At 38.7% G+C, this 21,553-nt stretch overlaps 1 protein-coding gene across 4 annotated transcripts in view; it reads right to left on the reverse strand.

The window, feature by feature from the left end:
• The window catches only part of MYO1B (myosin IB), a 172,493-nt gene that overhangs the window by 45,307 nt on the left and 105,633 nt on the right, over positions 1–21,553 (reverse strand). For all 4 annotated transcript variants that reach the window (XM_019662350.1, XM_019662352.1, XM_019662351.1 and 1 more), the window contains exons 8-13: positions 12,561–12,659; positions 11,140–11,243; positions 9,514–9,661; positions 9,119–9,237; positions 2,419–2,505; positions 1,704–1,769 (exon numbers count right to left, since the gene is read on the reverse strand). In XM_019662350.1, coding sequence (XP_019517895.1) covers positions 1,704–1,769; positions 2,419–2,505; positions 9,119–9,237; positions 9,514–9,661; positions 11,140–11,243; positions 12,561–12,659 — 623 coding nt within the window. The remainder of the gene's footprint in view (positions 1–1,703; positions 1,770–2,418; positions 2,506–9,118; positions 9,238–9,513; positions 9,662–11,139; positions 11,244–12,560; positions 12,660–21,553) is intronic.

Genomic DNA, 21,553 nt, shown 5'->3' on the forward strand with positions numbered 1-21,553 from the left:
GCCAACTGCAAAGAATGACTCTGACATGCTGCCCATTTAGTGACAGTGACTTGAGGTCTTGCTAGAAAGAAATTAATTTTGGCACAGTGACTTCTGTGTATACTCAAGCAATTCTCCCAACTCACAAACCTCAGATTTGTGCCTTTTACCAAGGGACCAGCAGCTTTCCTTTGCAGAGTGTGCTAAAGGGACACCAAGGTAAGCAGACGTTGTGCTGATTAACAGTGACCTGAACCCAGCATGGGGCATGGCAGCCAGTGCACAGTGTCCTACACTCTGCCTCCAGACAGAGGAACTCTGGGAAGGCTCCCATGCTGGCTGGGAGCTTGGAGTGATGACAGTGGCGCAAAAACAGGGGGAGTCAATGACATCACAACATTTGGGTTTTTTCCCCCTATTTCCAGATATTGAGGACCCTGAGTTTGGGAAAAAAGTGGGGGGAAGGGCCTAAAGGAGACCTTTTATTATTTATTAGGAGGCCTAGGGTTTAGGTCCTGAGTCCGCCACCTGGTAGCCATGTAACCTTGGGGGAGTTAACTTGACCTTCAGGACCTCACTTCCTCATCTGTAAAATGGGAATAACAATAGCAGCTACTTCATGAAGTTGTTGTTACATCAGATAATACACACAGCACTTACCAGAGTACTTGCATACAGTCAGCCCTCAATAATTATTTACTACTAACTAGTAAACATGGAACATGGTCAAGCAGGGAAAATGCACTAACACACACACACACACACACACACACACACACACACACACACACACACACAAAGAATGCTATAAGAAAAAGGCATTTGCTAGAAAGGCCTAATTTAGCTGCAGAGAATGGTTTGATATTTTTTCTGTGATTCTGCAAACCTGATAATTTGGAACATGTAAAATCTTTGGCTGGTCATTCTGGGCATGGACTAGTTACTTACAAGAATTCACAAATCATCACTTGTGGGGGAGGGGGCAAAAAGGAGAAGCCAATCTACTTGTTATTTTCCTGAACCAAAAACTAAAATATCACTCCTTAAAGTGAGAATGAGTGTTTTAGAAGTCCTTAAAATGCCTTCTCAATGTCACAGTTAGCACGAGGCTAAACAGGAAATTCTAATATAGTATAAAATGTTTAAATATTTAATTTGTATGGAGTGTTTTTTAAAAATTCATTATGAGCTTCAGCAGAAATTATTGCAACCTTTGTAGCAAAATTCACATCATAAGATCACAGCTGGATGAGATCCAACAAATCGTCTAATCCAGACCCTGTCTGCCTGAGTCCCACAGAGGCGGAGTAAGCTCTGGTCAGGCCATGCCAATATCTATCCCACTGTCCTGTTCCTGGTTTTTTTCACAGCACCATCCTGCCTCACTTTCCAAACAACCTAAAAACGAATGAATGACTACATGCATACGTCCATATACCTTGCTAGAAATTTCATAGTAAGAATTTTGAATTTGCAATTTGAAAAGTCAAGTACTGATACAAGAAATTCTTTTTAAACAGCATTATCTCCAAAATGCTGGCTCTCTGCACTTAAAACACCCACATACACACACCCCCACATTTCGTGACATCTGCACAAAGGTTATTTGTAGATTTAAAATTCTATTAATTATACTGTCATCTAGAAAATGTAAGATTTAATTTCCAACTGTTCTACATTAATAAAGATAATACAAAAAAATAAAAATTAAAAAAAAAACTTACCTCAAAAATTTCAAAGCCATAAATGTCCAAAACACCCATGACCTTCTTTCTCACTTTTGTTTGTGCCTTAAAGAAAGTTTCAAATTGGTGGGTCAATTTAGACATGAAAAATGACATTAAAAGCATACCACAAAAACATAAACATGTATTACAAGTTAATTGTATTTGATAACTAGAATAACTGTAAATTTAGGTTTTTTTAAAAACATATGAGATAAGATCCTGGTATGGAATCTTCCAGAGATTTTAATAATAGATAATTTATTTAAAGAAGGCATTAGTGATGCTTAATTATAAGAAAAGGTCACTACTGACTCTTACAACAGGTAGGGTCTTTCAAAATCACCCAGCCCAATACCCTCATTTTATTGAAGGACATATTAGTCTCTAGAGAGAGAAGTCAAGTGACCTGTTTAGCTAGTGTGTGCAACAAGTTAGCAGATGAGCCACAACCAGGACCTAGGATGCTGGCACTCAAAGTAACTCGGCAAAGACTGTTTACTGGTGAGGTTTCTTGTAACACACCTGGCAAAGCAAAACAGATAGAAACCCTGACAGATTTCAATCCTGTACAAGGTATAGTCTTTTCAAAGAACAATCTTTATAAGTGGTAACCAATGATCTGATTAGAAAATTAAAATATTTTCCAACTTAATGTATATTCTCTAAATACCATTTATTACTACTGATTTATTTGGGTATAGAGATTCAGTACCTTGATGCTTTCATTGATTCGATTTACCAACCATGAAAACAGCCTGCTGTAGAGGTTTTTAGCCAGAGCATCACGGGCATAATACGCCTATTTAAAAAAAAAAAAAAAACAAAGAAAAACTCAATACCCACTGCTATCACAAAGCTGAATTTCAATAAGGTTTTAAAAAAAATTTAAAGCTCTTTTATTTCAAATTTCTTTTCAGAGCCACTTTTCATTATACTCTGTTTGAACAGTCAAGCCATTTAAGAAAATTAGGAAAATTGTTTATACCCAGTTGTTATACTTTTTCAAAACTAATTCTACATATTGTAAAAGCTTTCTCCACAGAGATATTCATCTCAGTGTTATGGAACAGAGAAAAATTAGAGACAATTTAGAAAGCCAACAAAAGCGGAATGGTAAAATCAACAAGCAAACACCCATTGAAAGGGAAGTTCCAGTCATCCTAGAAAATTAGGTAATGAAATGAAAAATGCTTGCTACGGTTTGTGAAAATAAAAAATCGTATAACTAACGCAATGACAACTATTTTTTTTTAAATCACTACACACAGGAAATTGAAAGGAAACGCATTAAAATCTCCTCGTTTAATCTTTTGAGTATTTTTTTTTTTTTTTTTGCTGAGCCATCCTGCTACCTGTTGGCAGCTCAGCGGCTGCTCAGCTCAGGCTGGACTCGAACCGCTGTTGCTCAGAGCTCAAACTCTTGAGCGAGNGCTGCTCAGCTCAGGCTGGACTCGAACCGCTGTTGCTCAGAGCTCAAACTCTTGAGCGAGCTCTTAACCAACTGAGCCACTCGGCCGGCCCTTGAGTATTTTTTTTAATCTTCCATAACAAGCAGTATATACAACACGTCGTATCATAAAAATAAAACCTGTTGATTTGTTTATTGATTTATTTGAAAGCTGTTCAGAGCTATTTGACAAAGAGGTGGAAGACGTGCATGTCTCTAGGACCTTGACTGAAAATCCAAAGGCTGAAGCCAGGTTTGGCTGAGAGAACCAAGCAGCCCTTAAACACACTGGGTGAGGCGCGTGTGATACCCTGGGCTCCTAGAGAGGCCTACGGATAGATGTCAGCAGCCCCAGGAGACAGAAGCTGGAGGATTTGCTGCTTTTTTTTTTTTTTTAACACTCTGGCCTTATGTGTATATTCTGTAGCTTAAAAGTAGAAAGTTGGGCATTACTATTGAAGTAAACCATTATGCATTTTATAAAAAACACAATTTATTAGGTTATGTGGAAATTCTTTTTCCACATTGCTTCCTAATTGAAGTGTAACAACTTATTTTTAATGAAAGTTTATTGGGGTGACAATGGTTAGCAAAGTTATATAGATTTTCAGGTGTACAATTCTGTAACACATCATCTATATATCCCATTGTGTGTTCACCACCCAGAGTCAGTTCTCTTTCCATCACCATACATTTGATCCCCTTTACCCTCATCTGCTACCCCACTCCCCGCTTACCCTCTGGGAACCACTCAACTATTGTCTGTCTATGAGTTTTGAAAGTGTAACAACTTTAATCACACACTCAAGTCCCTGGCAACATACTACAGCTGAAAAGAGAGCTTTTCATTTTATATTTCCCTACAAAACCCAAACCTTCCTAAGTCTCAGGCAATGACTCCAATTAAGGTTAGAAAATCTACCTAGAAGTTGGAAAAAAGTAAGCCCAACTGCACTATACAGTGCTGGGGTGGTGGTGGTGGGAGTGATTCCACAGCAGAAAATGAACGTAATATGCTAAAACAGAGAAAGAAACCTAAATTTAGATACATACCCTTTCTCCAATCCCCATTCTTTTAGTTTTCACTTTCTTAAAAAAGGTAACTTAAATGCCTAGCACAGTGCCTGGCACATGGTAAGTCTATAGAAGTATTTATATTATGATTTTTGAAGTCTCCTCCTCTTCCACTATTATCTCATAAGCCTATATAATTTTCTTAATTCTTTTTCCTTTCTTCTCAAAACTTCCAGCTATCTCAAAATACCGCATAATGTCAAAACATTACATATTTATAAACAGACCCTTTCTCATCATAATGCCATCCAGTTTTTTAAGTTGTATGCTACCTCCTTCCAACAAACTACCATTTCAACATGCAACTGAACAGTGACAATTTATTCTGGTAAACTTCTTTACATATTTTAAAGTGTATTCACAGCCAATATTAACCTTCTTTGCTTCCTTCAAACAAATATTTATTCCAGGAGTCTCAAACTCAAATGTCTCCAGGGGCTGCGTTGATACAAATGAATGGGAAATAGTGGGATCAGAACAGGTTGGAGGATGCATTCCAGGTTAAAGACGCTCAAATTCAAAATTTTAAAAGCAAGCAAACAAAACAAAAAAGAACAAAACTACCCTTTATCCAGATAAAATATGCCTGTTGAGCTCTATCTGGCCCCAGGGGCTACCAATTTGCCGCAGCTGACTTCTTGAGTCTGACTCATGCCATTTAAGCTCCACCATTAATAGCTTTCAAAGTCAGTGCAGGAATGTTTATACTCATTAAGTATCACCGATAAGGTGTACAGAAACAAGCGAAGACACCGAGTGTGCTGATTCACCATCCCAGAGTCTCACCATAATATGAAAAAACTATGCATTTCTGCACCTGTGTGAAACTCACTGAGGAACTCCCAGGTGTGACCTGGGGCAAAAGTGACCCGCCTCAGGTGTGGCCCTGAACAGTGCATGCTAGGCAAGGCGGAGACACAGAGAGGCACTGACACAGGGCCCACCCTCCAGGAACTTAGTGGGGGAGATCAAACCAACACGAATGAAAGAATCTGAAGGCAATGCCAAACTGCAGGAGAAAAATGGAGTTCAGAGAAGGGAGAATTAGGGGCCTATCTGATCGAGGAAGGCTCCCTGGAGGAGGTGCTCCCTCGATTAGGTGGACAACTTAAAGATGCAGAAGGAATGAGCAGTGATAGGTGGAGTGAAGAACAAGCAGGCGCAAAGGCACCCAGTAAAAATAAGTGTGGCATTTAGAGAAGTAGCAGGGAATAAACCGAGATAAGCTGCGTAGGGTCAGATTACAGAGGCCCTTGGAAGTCGGGGAGAGAGCATGTGATAGAAGCTGAATGATAACTCTGTCTTCAGTTTCCTTTATTTCAGTATTAATCACCGTATCTTGGGGAAAATCTACATGCCTTGGGGAAAATGAGGCATGAGGCAATAAAGATGATAATGGGGCCCAAGAGTTGAAGCTATGAGGAAAAGTTAATAAAACAAATCGCTTCTCACTGGCATCAAAACTTTCTAGGCAATAAGATCAGTAGAAACAAATACTCTGAACCCTACCTTTAAAAAAAAAAACCAAACAAATAAAGAGCTGAATAATCAAGGATCTCAAGCCAAATTCTTTTATGCCAAAGGTTAAAGGAATGTGGAAAAGTTTTACACGGTGATGCAAGGTGACGCGAGCTTATAAAGTAAGAGGCACCTGGGCCTTGTTTCTATAAAAAATAATTAAAAAGCAAGAGTAACACGCACAATAAAAACAGACCAAAATATATCCATATATATTCCACATAGGGATATTTCTAAAGGGCTTTCTTAAACAACACAGGTTTTTTTCATCACGTCACTATATACTTAACAACTCCCACTCTGGCTATTGAACATGTCTAAACTCAGTGTGACCTTCGATATAGTGGTTCTCGAAATGTGGTCCCTGGACCAGCAGTGGCGGCAGCGTCACCTCTGAACTTGTTAGAAATGAAAATCTGTCCTACCTGAGACCTGCTGAACCAAGCACTCTGGAGGTGTGGCCTGCAAACCATATTTAACAAATACTCCAGATGGTTCTCATGCACTTGGGTAAGTTTGAGAACTATTGGGTTGTTGGAAAAGTCATGATGTATTTTTTCTGTTTTTCATTGCAAAAAGGCATCATGACTTTTCTGACAACCCAATACTATTGTGGATACTCCTAACTCCAAACTTAACCTTTGCAGCCATATTGCTCTGAGTCATCTTATGTATCTAAAGCTAATAGTCAAGCTCAACCAACCCATTTCTTGGTATATACTCCTGGCTTTTCTCACTGTTTTCTTTTTTTTTTTTTTTAAGATTTTATTGGGGAATCGGGGGAAGGGGAACAGACAAGTTGCTATCCTTTTATTCTTCAGTCTAGTTGTGGAGGACGTCACTTCACTGGCTCATGTTGGTATTATCATTGCGCTCTTCCCGGGTGAGGCAGATCGGTCGCCGGCTTCTGGACGGCCGCTCACAGTGGCTCTTGGCAGCTCACACTGGCTGGCTACACATGGTAGCCCATGGCAGCCCACTGCAGCAGGGGCTGCAGCGTACGCCGTGGCCGGCGACTCATGGCAGCCCAGCTCCAGGTTGAGCTGTTGTTCACCATCTTAGCAGTAGAGGGCAGTGTCACTGGCCCTCATGTGGGATCCGAACCAGGGCCCTGCTGCTCAGAGCTGGTGTCCCAAGCCAACTCTTAACCAATATGCCACTTGGCCGGCCCTCTCACTGTTTTCTTTTTGAAATGCCCTTTCCTCCACTCTTTATACATCTAAATCCTTCAAGACTGGCTCAGAAACCATCTTCTCCATGAAATCTTCCTTAATCCTATATGTGCTTACTTATGGTCTGCACGGGGGCTTGTACGAAGCCAGTTCTCAATACATTTTTCTTGATTAACTAAGTCACTCACCATTTGACTTTGAATTAATAAGACTGACTTGAACAGAAATGAGGGCAGGAGTAGAAATTTAGGAAGGAGGACACACAACAGTTATAGCTAGAAAAGGATTGTTACAAACCAAACTTACATATACATAAAGTGATAGTATCTTCCATACCCAAAATAGCTCGCCTAAAATAAGAAATAAACATTTAAAGAAAGCTAAAGACATGTAGGCATTCTTGGATTAGTAGGAAAGACTAGTACAGAGCTGCAGAAAGACTAAATCCACTCTACTGTCCTACAGATGCTTAAGGCTATGTACAAAGAGGAGAAAAATACAGTTGGACAAAGTAGGCCCAAGTGGGAAATGTCCTGAATTAGTCATTTAATTCTAGTCCAAATCAGCATGTTTAAGCCATAGAACAAAGGGTTTACATTGACAGGATCTCCAGAAGCTGCCTAGGTATATACCCATCCACCCACCCATCCATCCATCCATCCATCCATCCATCTATTTAACTTGAACCAAAGGAGAGAAGAAGCAAGCATCTCAGGTTTGTATCTTAGAAAGACTTCATTGGCCTAAGTGTGGAGGATGAAGAGGGTGCAATAAGGAAGACAGGGAAGGCCAACTTGGCCATTTAACAAGCTGGCTTCTCCCATTGTCTTCTTCAAATCATTAAGTGGGCAATTCCAGTATTTTGCAGCTGCAGCTCTAACCTGATGAGCTTGAACTGAACCCAACCTGATCAAGTTTAGCCCCCTGCAAAGAAGTAATCAACAGGTAATTAACAAAATCTGCATAAGTTAAACCACCTGCCAAGAGAAAAATCAACATGTAATTAACCAAATAGTTTACAATATGTAATTAACCAAATAGTGTATATAAACAATGGCTAACAGTGTATATAAACAGGTTTGCATGTGAATCCCTTGTCTCCTTACTTGCTCCAAGTAAATAAAACTACCTTAGGACAACCAGAATAGAACACCCCAAGGGGTGAACCCCTTGAGTTTGGTAACAATACCACATACCAAGCCATTAACAAGTCTCATTGCCTCCACCTTCAAAATACATCCAGATGTGACCACTTTCACTCCAGTGCTACCACCTGGTTCAAGCCACCATCATCTCTGGGTTAGCAACAACTCCTCCCAGCTCCCGTGCTATGAACTGAATTTTTGTGTCCCTCCAAAACCATATGTTGAAGCCCCAAACCCCAATGTGATGGTATCTGGAGGTAGGGCCTTTCAGGGGCAATGCGGTTTAGCTGTGGTCATGAGGGTGAAGCTCCCATCCTGTGACAGGACTGGTGCCCTTATACGAGGATGAGAAACCAGAACTCATGCTCTGGCTCTCTTTCTCTCTCTGCCATTTGAGAAAGATACAGCGACAGGGTGGACATCTAAAACCCAGGAAGAGGGCCCTGACCAAGCACCCAGCTATGCAGGCACCCTGATCTAAGACGAGCCTCCAGAACTGTGAGAAATAAATGTTTTCTGTTTAAGCCACCTAATCTGTGGTATTCTGTTATAGCAGCCCAACCTGACTAAGACACCCTGCTTTTACTCCTCCATCCCCTACTCTCTGCTCTCCACATTGCAGCTGGAATGATGCCCTAAAATACAAGGCAGACCATGCCACACATGCTCAAAAATCTCGCGTCATCTCCCACCTCACTCAGCCCCAGCTTCCCCAGCCCCAGCACTATGGCTCTCTGTTACTATGCTCTACTTACGTGTATTTATTCTCTTTGTCTATTGCACTCACCACCTGCTAGCCTGCTACACCAATTTATTAATTTACTACATTTACTGACTATTGTCTGGCTCCTCCGGCCAAAAATTTAAGCTCCATGAGGGCAGGGATCTTTATCTGTTTAGTTTACTTAAAGCTGTGTCCCCAAGGCCTAGAATGATGCCTGGAATACAGAATTAGAGTTAAGATATTAGCTTGCAAAACAAATTTTTTGTTTCCAATTATATAAAACTATGAAAAACTTTTTAAAAACTCATTTCCGGACAATATGTTTCACCCACCTGAGCCACGTTCAGTGTAGTTGAAACTTTCTCCTGCTTGGCCTCAACTGTTCGGAAACTGAATGCTCGTTCTAGAACTGACTGGTCAATGCCAGTCAATTCACAAATTTCTTTTAACTCTGTTGGGGGGAATGGACACAAAAAGTGACTGTATATGTGCGGCTAATAATCATTTTCAAGGCTTAGGGCGTTCTTTCTAAAACATATTCAAACCAAACAGTATAAAAATGAATAAATCAAAAGACTTAAAACTTAGCTGTAATTATGTTTCTGCTCAGTTTCATTAGAAAGCTTTTTCAGACCAATGAAAAGCAAGTTTTACTTTCCAGGTTAAAAATTTGGGGCAGAAGTTCAAAGCAAGTGTGCTAAACAAAATCGATTCTCCACCATCTTACCATTTTTATCTTTGATTTTGCTTTCATCTAAACCATTTACTCGAGATTCAGGTTTGAACTCAATGTTCCCCAGTTTCAACACGGCGGCCACCACTTCCAGGACAGACTCAGCCTCATGATCCATGAAACCCACAATCTGCATGGCATTCTGAGGAAGGAAAAAAAAAAAGGCACCTGTTTTCTTTCTGTAGTTCTTTATTATCATTTTTTTTAATGAATCATACAACAGATTTGTTTTTTAAAAAGCAGCAACAACAACAGAAAGACAAAGTGTCCCAGAATAAACTTCCCGAAAAACAAACTTATTAACAGACCTGATGTAGCACACATGTGGGGCTCGATCTTGGTCAGTGGTTTAAAGCTGTAATTCTGAGAGCCCTACGGAACCTCGTGCACTGTGGCAAAGGGAAAAGGTGGGGGATGGGAGAAATGTAGAGAGGAAGACAGAAGGAGAAGAGGCTGAGAGCTGAGCCTTGGGTTCCTGCCCCCACTGTGTGAGTGTGAGTGTGTGTGTGTGTGTCTTTTTGTATACTGGGGTACTAGCGCTAGAAATAACCAAACAAAAAAGTTTCACAACCCTTATTAAACAAACAAACAAAAACTCTTGTTTATTTTACATATGGGAAAAATAGTGGTTTGCAAAGTGAAGTGCCTGATCCAAGTCACTATGGGTAACAAAGAACATTTGTTCAGTCATAAATTTTTACTGAGTGCCAACGATTTGCCAGGCAAAGTAGTTCTAGAATTAGTCTTGAACTCAAGTCTTAAAATCATGTCCAGGAATCAACAGGCCTCACACACGAGGAAGTTTACACAGTTTTGAAAAATGACATACTCTAGAAATGCTTTCTTTTTGAGAACAGCCCCACTTATTTGTTGGTTTGTTTATTTATGACTAGGCTACCTAGAATTTCAAACATACAAAGATAGAAAGAGCAAGAAAAGAACTGAACCTGAAGTCATTTCCATTCACCCTCAAACAATGACTGAGCCAAACTTGTTTCATCTATAATCTGACCTACCCCCACCGCCCCTTCCTACCACCACAGCTGTCTCATTTGGAAGTAAATAAGGTACCATATCATGTCCTAATAGGAGTAATTTTCAAAGTGCTACATAAACACAGAACATAGGATATAAATTAAAATAATTTTTCTAACAAACATAAAATGATAATCATTCAGGATAATTCATAATTTTTCAAAAACTGTAAAAAAACAACTTTCTGTCTCAAAAATACTTTTAACTTCACATGATCCTAGGACATGTTAAGTGAAGTTTGCACACTGGAAAACTACTGAGCTTTGGCTATGAAAAAACATTCAGAATTTCAATACAACATTAAGAGTCAAACTCCAAGATAATATAATAAGGAAGCTCCTTTTGATAAATAGTAAAATCGCAAGCTCCGGTAAAGCATGGCCTTCACAACATTGCATGATTTTTGAGCTAGTGTAAAAAAAAAAAAAAAAAATCAGACTAATAAAAATACAATAAATTCTTGTATAATTCTAAAACCTTAGGGAGCATGAGTTATACACTAAAGAAAACTTGGATTTGTTACCAATTCCAATTGGCGATATAGTGTTACCCATTTTAAAGAGCAATAAAAAGATTACATCTTACCCTAACAGTTCTGAAATTTGCTGCATCATCCACTCCATTAACTTTGGCAGAGTCCAGACTCAGGTAGTTATATCTGCTGAAATCCCGCTCGAGTTTAAGTTTATCTATTGAGTCACACACACAAACCGATAAGCCACTTCAATAAATCTAATTATCTTTAAGATCTCATTTCTATATCCCTCCAGATAAAATGACTTTCACATTCTGTATTGAATCAACAGAACAAAAATTGATGCCTAAATACCAATAATACCATTTTTCTAAAATCACCTTTATTACTGTTTTCAAACTGCTTTTTTTTTACATTTTTTTTTTTTTTTTTTTTTTTTTTTAACTGAGCCATCCTGCCACCTGTTGGCAGCTCAGCTCAGGCCGGGAATCTAACCGGCGAACCTGTTGCTCAGAGCTTGCACTCTTGAGTGAGCTCTTAACCAACTGAGCCACTCTCAGCTGGCCCTTTTTACATTTATTCTTAATGGAGAAGGCCCTTTCCATATTTTTATAATATAAAATATCTTCGATGTACTGTTTCATTATAACATGATCCTTGCCTAGTAATTCCCCCACCATTGGAAATTTGGGTTCTCACCAGTTTATAATAATAAACATTGGGCAATGATAAATGTCTTCATACCAAATGTTTTTGGGGTTCTTTCAAATTATTTCATTGGGATATATTCCAAAAAGTGGTGTGTCTGGGTGGTAGGCTTCGATTATTTTATGACTTATTTTGGATTGCTAATTTGTCCCCCAGGAAGAAGGCACCCACAAGCTTGAAGTAGATCAGTGCCTGACAACTGTGCCAGCTTTATCCTTTTTTATAAATTTCACTAATATATATATAGTTAACATTTCAGAATTGTTTTAACATCATTTACTGATTAGTGAGGATGATTTTTTTTCCGCAAGTGTTGACTTTCAATAGCTTTTCTTCTTTGAACTATTTGTTGAAAACTTTTTATCACTTGGCTGTTGCTACTGGATACTGTACTTATGTACTTAAAAATTCTCTAAAATATCCAAAGGTCATATTTTTAACTTTAGTATCAGTTGCAAATGTCTTCCCACTATTTTTAAATCTACACTGAACAATTTGTTTTGTTTTGTTTCATAAGCATACTCATCCGTGGCTCCCTGATAATGTCCTCTCCCCAAGCCTTTGCACTTTATGATTAGCCCCAACATCGAGCTATTTCAGTAAACCATCTGAGACATAAGGTACAGAATCTGGTCAAGTACAGAGATATATATCAAACAAATGCTGGGGTAGGATAAAAGCAAACACACCATGTTCTTCACTTCAAGTAGCATCATGGAAAATTTTTAAGAAGAAGGGGGAATGCATATGGGACACTTTTAAAAAGAATGTTTTGGAAAATGCTGTGACACATAAAAATTAATACATAAAGACAAGGACTTACTGAGGAGCTCTTCAGAGGCACCAGAGAGCAGCTGATAGAACACATGGAAGTTTCTTTCACCCCTTGGCTGCTTAACAACTCGAGATTTCTCTAAAAGATCTAAAGAGAAAAAGAAGCAAATCATAGTATAGTATTAATTTTGCTTTTAAATCCACCATGGGTCTTCTCTCTCCCCTTTTCCATTTTCTGTTTTGTATTAATAAGATAATAACAAGCTACATTTTCAGGAAGAAGCTCAACACCAACTAAAATCACCAAATTAAACAAACCAGGTTCTACTTAAACAACAGTGAATATGCAAAATAAGTTCAACAAGACATTCGACAAGCTGATTAAAGACAATATGGTTTCATACTGATATTCTCTTGGTTTTATATAATATAAGATGACATTAAGTTCTTCAAAATGTAGCATTACAAATCAAATCAAGCAATGAAATGCAGCTTTATGAATCCACTAAATAATTACAGTGATTAAAAAAGTTAGTATTTTTGAAATCTTATTGTGTGCTAAGTGCTTTATAGACTTATCTCACTGAATCCTCCCAACCATTGTATAAGGTATTATTTAACAGATGAAAAAACTGACAGTCCAAGAGTTTAAGAAGGACTTAAAATCGGGCCATCTGACCCAAGGACAGACCCCATCTTATATCCACATGCCCTGCTACCTGAAATAACTGAAGCAGATTGTCTTGATATCCTGAACTCTCAGAGAATGCAAGTGGTTCTTATTCAATGAAACTTTGGTGTGATCTGACAGTATACGTTCATTGATTTCAGATAATTTTTCATCCCATAAGTTGGATGTCTAATCAAGTTTTCAAACAAGAAAGAAAGAAAGAAGGGAGGGGAGGGAAGGAAAGAGGAAAGAGAGGGAAAGGGAAAGGGAGGGGGGAGGAGAAGAGAAGAGAAGAGAAGGGAAGAGGACGTAAAGCGAAGCGAAGTGAAGCGAAGCCAGACAACCAAAAATGAGCCATTGTGGCAGTACGTGAGAGATGGCAGAGTACAATGGCAGAGAATTATCTTGCTTGGAGTCCTGCTTATCCTTGACCAGTATAAAAGAGGGACTGGATTCTTAGGGCAAAGGTCAAAGTTAGTTATAAAATTCTGCATCAGTGATTCCATGATTGAGCACTAATTTTACAGAACAGACACATTTGATTTCCAATCAGACTGAAATCTAAATATTATCCAAAAAAATGCATAAGCTAGAGAATGCCATTCAATTTCTCTGGAAATGGTCATTGAACTTCTGAATTTGTGTTTCTGGAATCCACACCAGCAGCTGAGAGAAGCCTAGGCAGAGTCAGAGTGTAGCTGTGATGAATGAGAAGTCCTAGGGCACTCCAAATACATGAGGTCATTTGTAAGAATGAAGACACAGGTTGTAAGCAAACGTAAAATTAAACTGACTAAAAAGAGAACAAAAATATGTAAATACAAAAGTTACTAGAAACAGGATGCTGCAGAGTTTTAATTTTCATCTCCAGCTCTCATTTGACTTGGATGACTGCCAATGCCCGCAAATAATTTAGCAAAAAGAAAGAAAACAGAAATTGAAAGCAGAAGAGACAAAATTTAGAAAAGAAAGGTTAGGTAATATTCATCATTTCTAAGGACTGACCATTTCAATCAATGAATAAGTAAATACCGACATGCAGAGCAGAAGACAATAAACAGGTAAGGATAAAAATGCAGATGATTTTACTAATCATGTGGCCAAGCTTTCATGGGGTCCTAAGAGTTCTATTAATAGCACAGTTTTAGAAGAAAGAACCCACAGGGCATGGGTTGATTATTCCTTGAGAAGCTAATCCTTACAGGAAATTCCTCAAGCCTAGAAGAAAGCAACTTGATTATGTGAAAAAATATGAACAAATGCTACAGTTTACTTCATTCATGAACAGAGTCCTTTAATCAGCTTACTTACTGCTCACCCACTATATACCAGGAACTATCTGCAGATGAGCCAGCACTGAACACAAACATGAAGACCTTTTTCCTCTAGGCCTACAAGAGTCCCCTGGGCTCAGGTTTACTCCTGCCACCCAAACCAACAGTAGCAGTTCTTTCCAAGGGGGACGCCAAGGCTCTTACGAGAAAGAATGAGGTGACGGTGGGAAAGGCAAAGTGATCGTGTGTCCTTCGCCTGTCACACCCCCCAAACCCCAGGCTCTTCCCGTAGTGCTAAGAACCCTACCACACCTCACTAGCACTGGCAGCCTGCTGCCCTCCCACCTAACAGCGATACCTTAATAATAATGACAATTGTTTGGTGCCACTTCTCCAATCATGTTCCAGCAAGCCAACATGGTGCTTCCAGACACAAAAGGATACCTTCCAAGCATGTGATAGGGCCACAATGTCCAACAGCAACACACTGGCCAGCCTAGTATTCGGCATTTTTTGAACAAATGCTCGTAGAAAATGGGAGAGTTTAGAAACGGTGATGGTTTTTAAGATTCAGCAGATAACAGCCACCGAGTTAAAGAATAATATTCGCTTGTGCAGCGTGTGGAAAGGAATGTCGCCAATGTACTTCTCTTGAACCACACACAGATCCGATCAGTGATTACTATCATATTCAAATATGAAACATAATGCGATGTGTGCTTAAAAAGAAAGGTGCAGAGGGGGCGGTAGAAAGGGAACTTTCCCTGACCTCCCTCTGTGCATTCGGTGTTTTTCATCTATTACCATATTCAACCCTAACACCCGCCCTAAAGCTGGTTTTATAATCCTATATTTATGAGAAAATGAGGCTCACATCACACTGTTACTATGCCGAAGAGCCAGAATTCAAAGCTTTAGGTGACTACGTTGTTATGCTTACGCTCTGCATAATTTTCCAGCAAAAAGATGCAAACTCCATAAACACTTGGAAATGTGTTCTTGACAGAAACGATATGACTTCACCTAAGCAACTGGATCATAAAACGAGGAACCTTTTATTACAAAGCAGTTGAAGGTTTTACCACCTAAAATGCTTAGTTATTACCCCAAGGCCTATTTATGACTTTTCTCATGAGTTACAAGCTTCCAGGTAGAAAAGCTATCAGAGAAAATGCCCCAAAATCATTTACTAGTGTTTAAAACTATCCCCTATTCTATTTTTTTATGTGTACACACCAACATAATCTAACAGTATGAAGCCATATCAAATAATTACTCAGAGTACAGAACATAAATTCAATTCACTATAAGGACTCACCACCTGGCCATTTTAAAATACTGAAATGTGTCCCCAAATTAAGTCAAACCAAAACACTGATACAGACTTCTCTTCTGATTTAGATGCTTCTGCCAACACTGACTGAGCCTCTGCTAATAAGATTTAGTACAGGGGAGTACAAGCCATGCCAAATATTTAGTAGAGAAGAGAATATAAGAGTCTCTATATACATTTATCACTTGGTATCTGTGGGGGATTGGTTCCAGGATCCCCACAAATACCAAAATCCGCGGATGCTCAAGTCCCTTACATAAAATGGCACAGTACAAAGCATACAGTTGGCCGTACGTATCTGTTTTTGATCCATGGTTGGTTGAATCTGTGGATGCAGAATCTGTGAATACAGAGGGCTGATTGTATTTCAATGCAGCTACATTCCCTTCTCAAGGTATCAATTTAAGGGGGTGGCCAGTTAGCTCAGTTAGTTAGAGCGCAGTGCTCATAACACGAAGGTTGCCGGTTCGATCCCCACATGGGCTACTAAGTTGCGCTCTCCACAACTAGACTGAAACTACTACTTGACTTGGAGCTGATGGGTCCTGGAAAAACGCCCTCCACAACTAGACTGAAACAGCTACTTGACTTGGACCTGACTGGTCCTGGAAAAAAAACACTGTTCCCCAATAAAATCAAATTTTAAAAAAAGATATCAATTTAAGTTCACATTAAATTTGATAAAAATTTAAGTTTTAAGGGAAGAGATAAACCTATTAAGCCATTCTAAAGGGTTAATAAAAAACCAATGGGCAGGGCCAGGGAAACTCTGGAGTCAGAACTTTGCCACCAACTCCACCATGCCGCTGTCACCTGGTTACATGTTCACAGAACCAGGCCATGTTTTAGGGGCTTTCTTATTTTTGACTAATTAACCAGCTAGTCCGTGGCACGTACATGTACCTATGTATATCACAGAACAACCTCCACATGCACAAGATATAAGAAGAAAAATGTCCACGTTTGTACTGGCTGGAGAAGGAAGTATTTTAATTAGGCAAAGGAGTAACAGGACAAATAGGGGTTTAGAAGGGGAAAAAAGAAAAATCACATTATTTTGGAACATAGTAGGTGAAAGATTAGATAGTATAATCAAAGTTTCTTTATTTTATGTATTATCTCCTTCCTGAAAAAAAAAAAAATGGTCCAAGATCTTGATTAAGGAAGAATCAGCGTTGTCTCCATTTGCCAGTAAGGTCAAAATGACAATGAACACCCAAGAGGCAGAACACTGACCGATCCCCGGAGACCCTGTGCTCCTCTCCCACTGCTCCAAGGTAAACTTTATGAAAAAAAGTATTTGGGTTGCATTTAGGCTCTTCTGATTGATTGATTTATGCCCTTTTATTTAAAGCAAAATGATATATTTAGAAATCATTATGGGCCTACCATCTGAATAACTACAATTTATATCCCTTTTTTCTCTGTTGTCTTGGATAATTACCCCTAAAGAAAAAAATGTCAAATAACCAGTGAGTCACTGGGCACACCTAATGGTAGTGGTTTCAGCGGAAAATTCTATGAACTTATGTTTGCTGATATGTTGGGGTATCTATTCTGAAATCAACTCTATACTTTTCTGGAAATAAATAACAACCCTCAAGATTGGCAACTAAGACGTTTCATTAATGACAGATTTTAAAGTAAAAAAGAGGGGGCCTGGGCCAACGGAGTGGCTCATTGGTTAAGAATTGTCTTGGGACGCCAGCTCTGAGCAGCAGAGCCCCGGTTCAGATTCCACATGGGCCAGTGACACTGTGCCCTCTACAGCTAAGATGGTGAACAACAGCTCGACCTGGAGCTGGGCTGCTGTGAGTCGACGGCGCCGGCGTAGGCTACACTGAGGCTACAGTGAGGCTGCAGTGGGCTGCCGTGAGCTACGTGAGTGGCCGGCAGCCAGCATGAGCTGCAGTGAGCTGCCATGAGCGGCCGTCCAATGGCTGGTGACAGATCTGTCTCAGCTGGGAAGGGTGCAATGATCATAAAACCAACATGGGCCAGTGAAGCGATGTCCTTGTATAAAAAAAAAAAGATGAGGCCAATGTCTCCTTCCAAATCGTTCCCTGTGCATGTGTAAAAGGGAGCAGATATAAGCGTTCACCACAGGGCTCTCTCACAGCTCAGATCCCATGCAGATCTCCATCTATGTGTAGGTTACATGCACGGAGGCATCTAAAACATCTGGCATGCCATGACATTACAATTTTCCCTTCCTTCCACCTCCACAGCAGTGCTTATTGTGGTGATCATTTAGCAACACATACAAATACCAAATCATTACATTGTACATCTGAAATTAATATAATGTTGCATATCAATTATAGCGTCATAAAAAATTTTTCTAAAAAAAGGATAGTCAATTAAAATTATCCAATAAAGTAGAAGCTTTATTTCCCAATACATTTTTCTAAGTCACAGCTGTACTTGTTGTACCTTGTGTTCTTGTGTGATTATTAATTAATTTGAATAGTATCAGACACTATTTTTTGTTGCTGTCATTCAGCAATGAACCAAACAAAGTCCTTATAGGGCATATATTTAGCTAGGAGCTACAGACAATAAACAAATAAGTATATAATAATGAAAAAAAGCAAACATTTATTGAGTGCTTACTGTGTGCCAGGCACTGTTACAAGAGTTTTAGATGTTAACAAGTAATTTACACCTCATCACAGCCATATGAAATTAGTAATATTATTATCCCATTTCAAAGCTAAAAGAAAGGAGGCATAAGAGAACTAAGTAACTTGCTGTCTTTTTGCTTAGACATTGAAAACCACATGAAAAACCAGTACGAGTCGTGTAAGTAAGCTCGTGGATATGTCCCCAATGAAAGAAGCAGGAAAACGGAAGGGCCTGCCTATATTTAACCAATTCCATCCTTATCTCCAGCATTTACTGAGCACCAACTGTGTGTCGGGTATTACACTAGACTCTTGATAAACTACCATGAAAAAGACAACCATATCTCCTGTCCTTACAGTTTATGCAGGTGTATGTACATCTGAAATCATGAGGCTTTTTCCTAATAGGTGCGTGTGCACTATTCTACTTTTAGGAGATAAAATCCCTTGAGACTTGTGCCACATTTTCTCCAGTCTAAATTGTCACCAAGGGGCACAGCTGTAAGAAAGTGCGTATGACTATTAATAAAAGCCACCAGGTTTCCCAAAGTTTCTAGTGATAACATTAGTTCCAAAATCCTCAAATAAAATGTATAAATTTTATAAGACCAACAAGCATTAACAAAGTAGGAGAAATATTTATATCTCGCATCAACCAAACATCTGCATGTGCTTCCGTATTTTATCTTCTCAAATGAAGCAAATGTTTGCCGTTTTCTATTTTTTAAACACCTCTCTCCTAATGATACTAACCTCAAGGATATTATTAGCTTTCAAGTGAGCTCAAGATAAGTTTTACAGCATACCTCTTCTAGAACGAGAGTAAGTTACTGGGCTTTGTTTTCTACTTCCTGGGTACACAACTGGCTCAAGTGATCTTGTGCCTTTTTCAGGGTAATAATTACTAGGTGGCTGCTGGAAAAGGAGGCAAAATACGCTTCCTTCAAAATGGCAAATCTTGTGTCCTTTTCTAGGCTACCAGATGCTAACTTTTGGGAGCTTGGAGAGAACAAGAGGGGGTTTACCCATTGCTTTTTACACCCCCTTAAGCCAGCAGACATCAACTCCCAGTGACTACCTATGAGTCAGTCCTCATCTATGCCAGGGTGAAATTTCCTGCTCTTGCCACTAATATACTACTTTCCTCTCCAAAGCAAAGGCTACTCAAAAATACCAGGGTGTTCCCACTACCACAAATTTCAATATAACTTCATTGTGGGAACAAATGCTAACAAACACCATATGAAACCCATTCATGATGATATACAGTAATCTTAATTGGAAAATAACTGAGTGTTTAATATTTGTTCTCCATGGATACAGAAAGAATTAGAGGGTAGGAAGACAGTTCTGTTTGGAGCTTAAACTTCCAATGTAAAACCTAAGTTATTTTCTAATATTTACAATAAAGTAATCCTTACACATTTTCCTAGGGTCCTCAAAAGTAATATTGAGTCAATCATTCCAGGATGTTTAGAGATAAGCTCTATAATGAAAACAGTAAACGTACCCTCATTTACAATAGTAGTGTCTTATTAAATTAATAACTAGTTCATTTGTCTTACGCAAAGTAAATGCTAAAGATTTATGAATGTCTTTCAGGATAAAAATTAATAATTCCTTAAAATGGTGGTCTTAAAAATTAAAATTGAGGCATGCCTTTTCCTATACAGCTCTCAATAGCTGTCGTACATTGTGAAGGGAACTTGCCTAAAAGGCTTGGCATAATCATCTGCTTTCAGTTATGTCATATATGGTTTGCATAGGTACTTTTGCTTTTGTATTTGACATATAAAACCATCTAACCTAAGTAGCACTATTCTAGCCAATTTCATTTCATATTCAAAATTTCTGTTTAAGACATTTCTCTAGTAAACACACACTTTTGCAAATGTGGATAATCTCAATGCATGGCACATAAAACGTGTAGTCAGGCAAACTAACATGAAAAATTAAACTATTTAAAAACAACAAAATGGTGAAAATGGGAAGAACCATCAAATGTATCCAATTTAATCCCACTGTTTCAAAGATGAGGAAACTAACTCTAGAAGGTTACTCTACAAATAGTAATTTTTTTTTTTTAAATCAGCTGCATAGTTTGCCCAGATTACTTAAAACACTTTTTCAAGTGGCATTCCTCTCGTTCTAGATTTCATCAGGAAAATCTCACGGGGGCCCAAGGGTTCTGGCTACCCGTCATCTCCTGTTAAACCAGATCAGGTCTTGCTTTGTTTCTCTGTCTCCTATTTGGTGTTCAGCATTAAAGTTCACTTGAAGAAGGAAAGCCACTGTTATCACAAATATATTGAGCATTACTTTGGATACCTGAGTCATTTGCCATTTTGTTTTTCGAGTCTAAACTTGGTTCACTTTTTCAACTAACAATCCCAATAACAGCACAGTGTGGTGAGGGGACCGAGGAAGTGGGGGGTTCAACAGTGTGGCCCTCAAAAAAACAAGAGGACTCAAGGGGACAAGGAGGTCATAGCTCCAACAGGAGGTGCACAAACCCTGAGTCATCATCTTAAATTTTTCAAACTAATCAACTACAAAATCAGCACAAGCAGACATCAGGGCAGTGCCGCACAGACCAATGCCACAAAGCACTGATGGTAAGGGCCATATTTATAATAGATACTGACCATTATGACCACTTTAGAAAACTCTTGACCTGGGGCTGTTAAGCAAACCTCACCTTTGACAGAGAACATTTCACTTCTATAATCATAAATTATGACTAAAGGAGGCTAATAAATAAGTATTTCTACCTAACGGATCTATCACACTCAATGATTTAAATAAATGGGAAGACAAAAAAAATTTTCTCACAATAAAACTTGAAGTAGGGGTCCACTCATTATGTTGGATGTTACCCCCACAAGTTATTAAATTAAAATCAACTATTTATATTTTGGTTTTAATCATAAAATAATTTTGTTAAAGAAAATAAACATTGGAGGATCTTTTTTATTACTGGATTGGCTTAAAGAGCTATAGAGTATAAAATACAGTTGGACTAATACCTATTTCTTTGGCAAACTCCTAAAAAGTTTTTCAAAAATAAAGATTAAGTATTCTTTTACAAAGATTTAGAAATTAAATTATATAAGACAACCTGAAATGACAGGTTAAAAGTCT

This window comes from Hipposideros armiger, unplaced genomic scaffold, assembly GCF_001890085.2.
Source record: "Hipposideros armiger isolate ML-2016 unplaced genomic scaffold, ASM189008v1 scaffold_372, whole genome shotgun sequence".
Taxonomy (NCBI): Eukaryota; Metazoa; Chordata; class Mammalia; order Chiroptera; family Hipposideridae; genus Hipposideros; species Hipposideros armiger.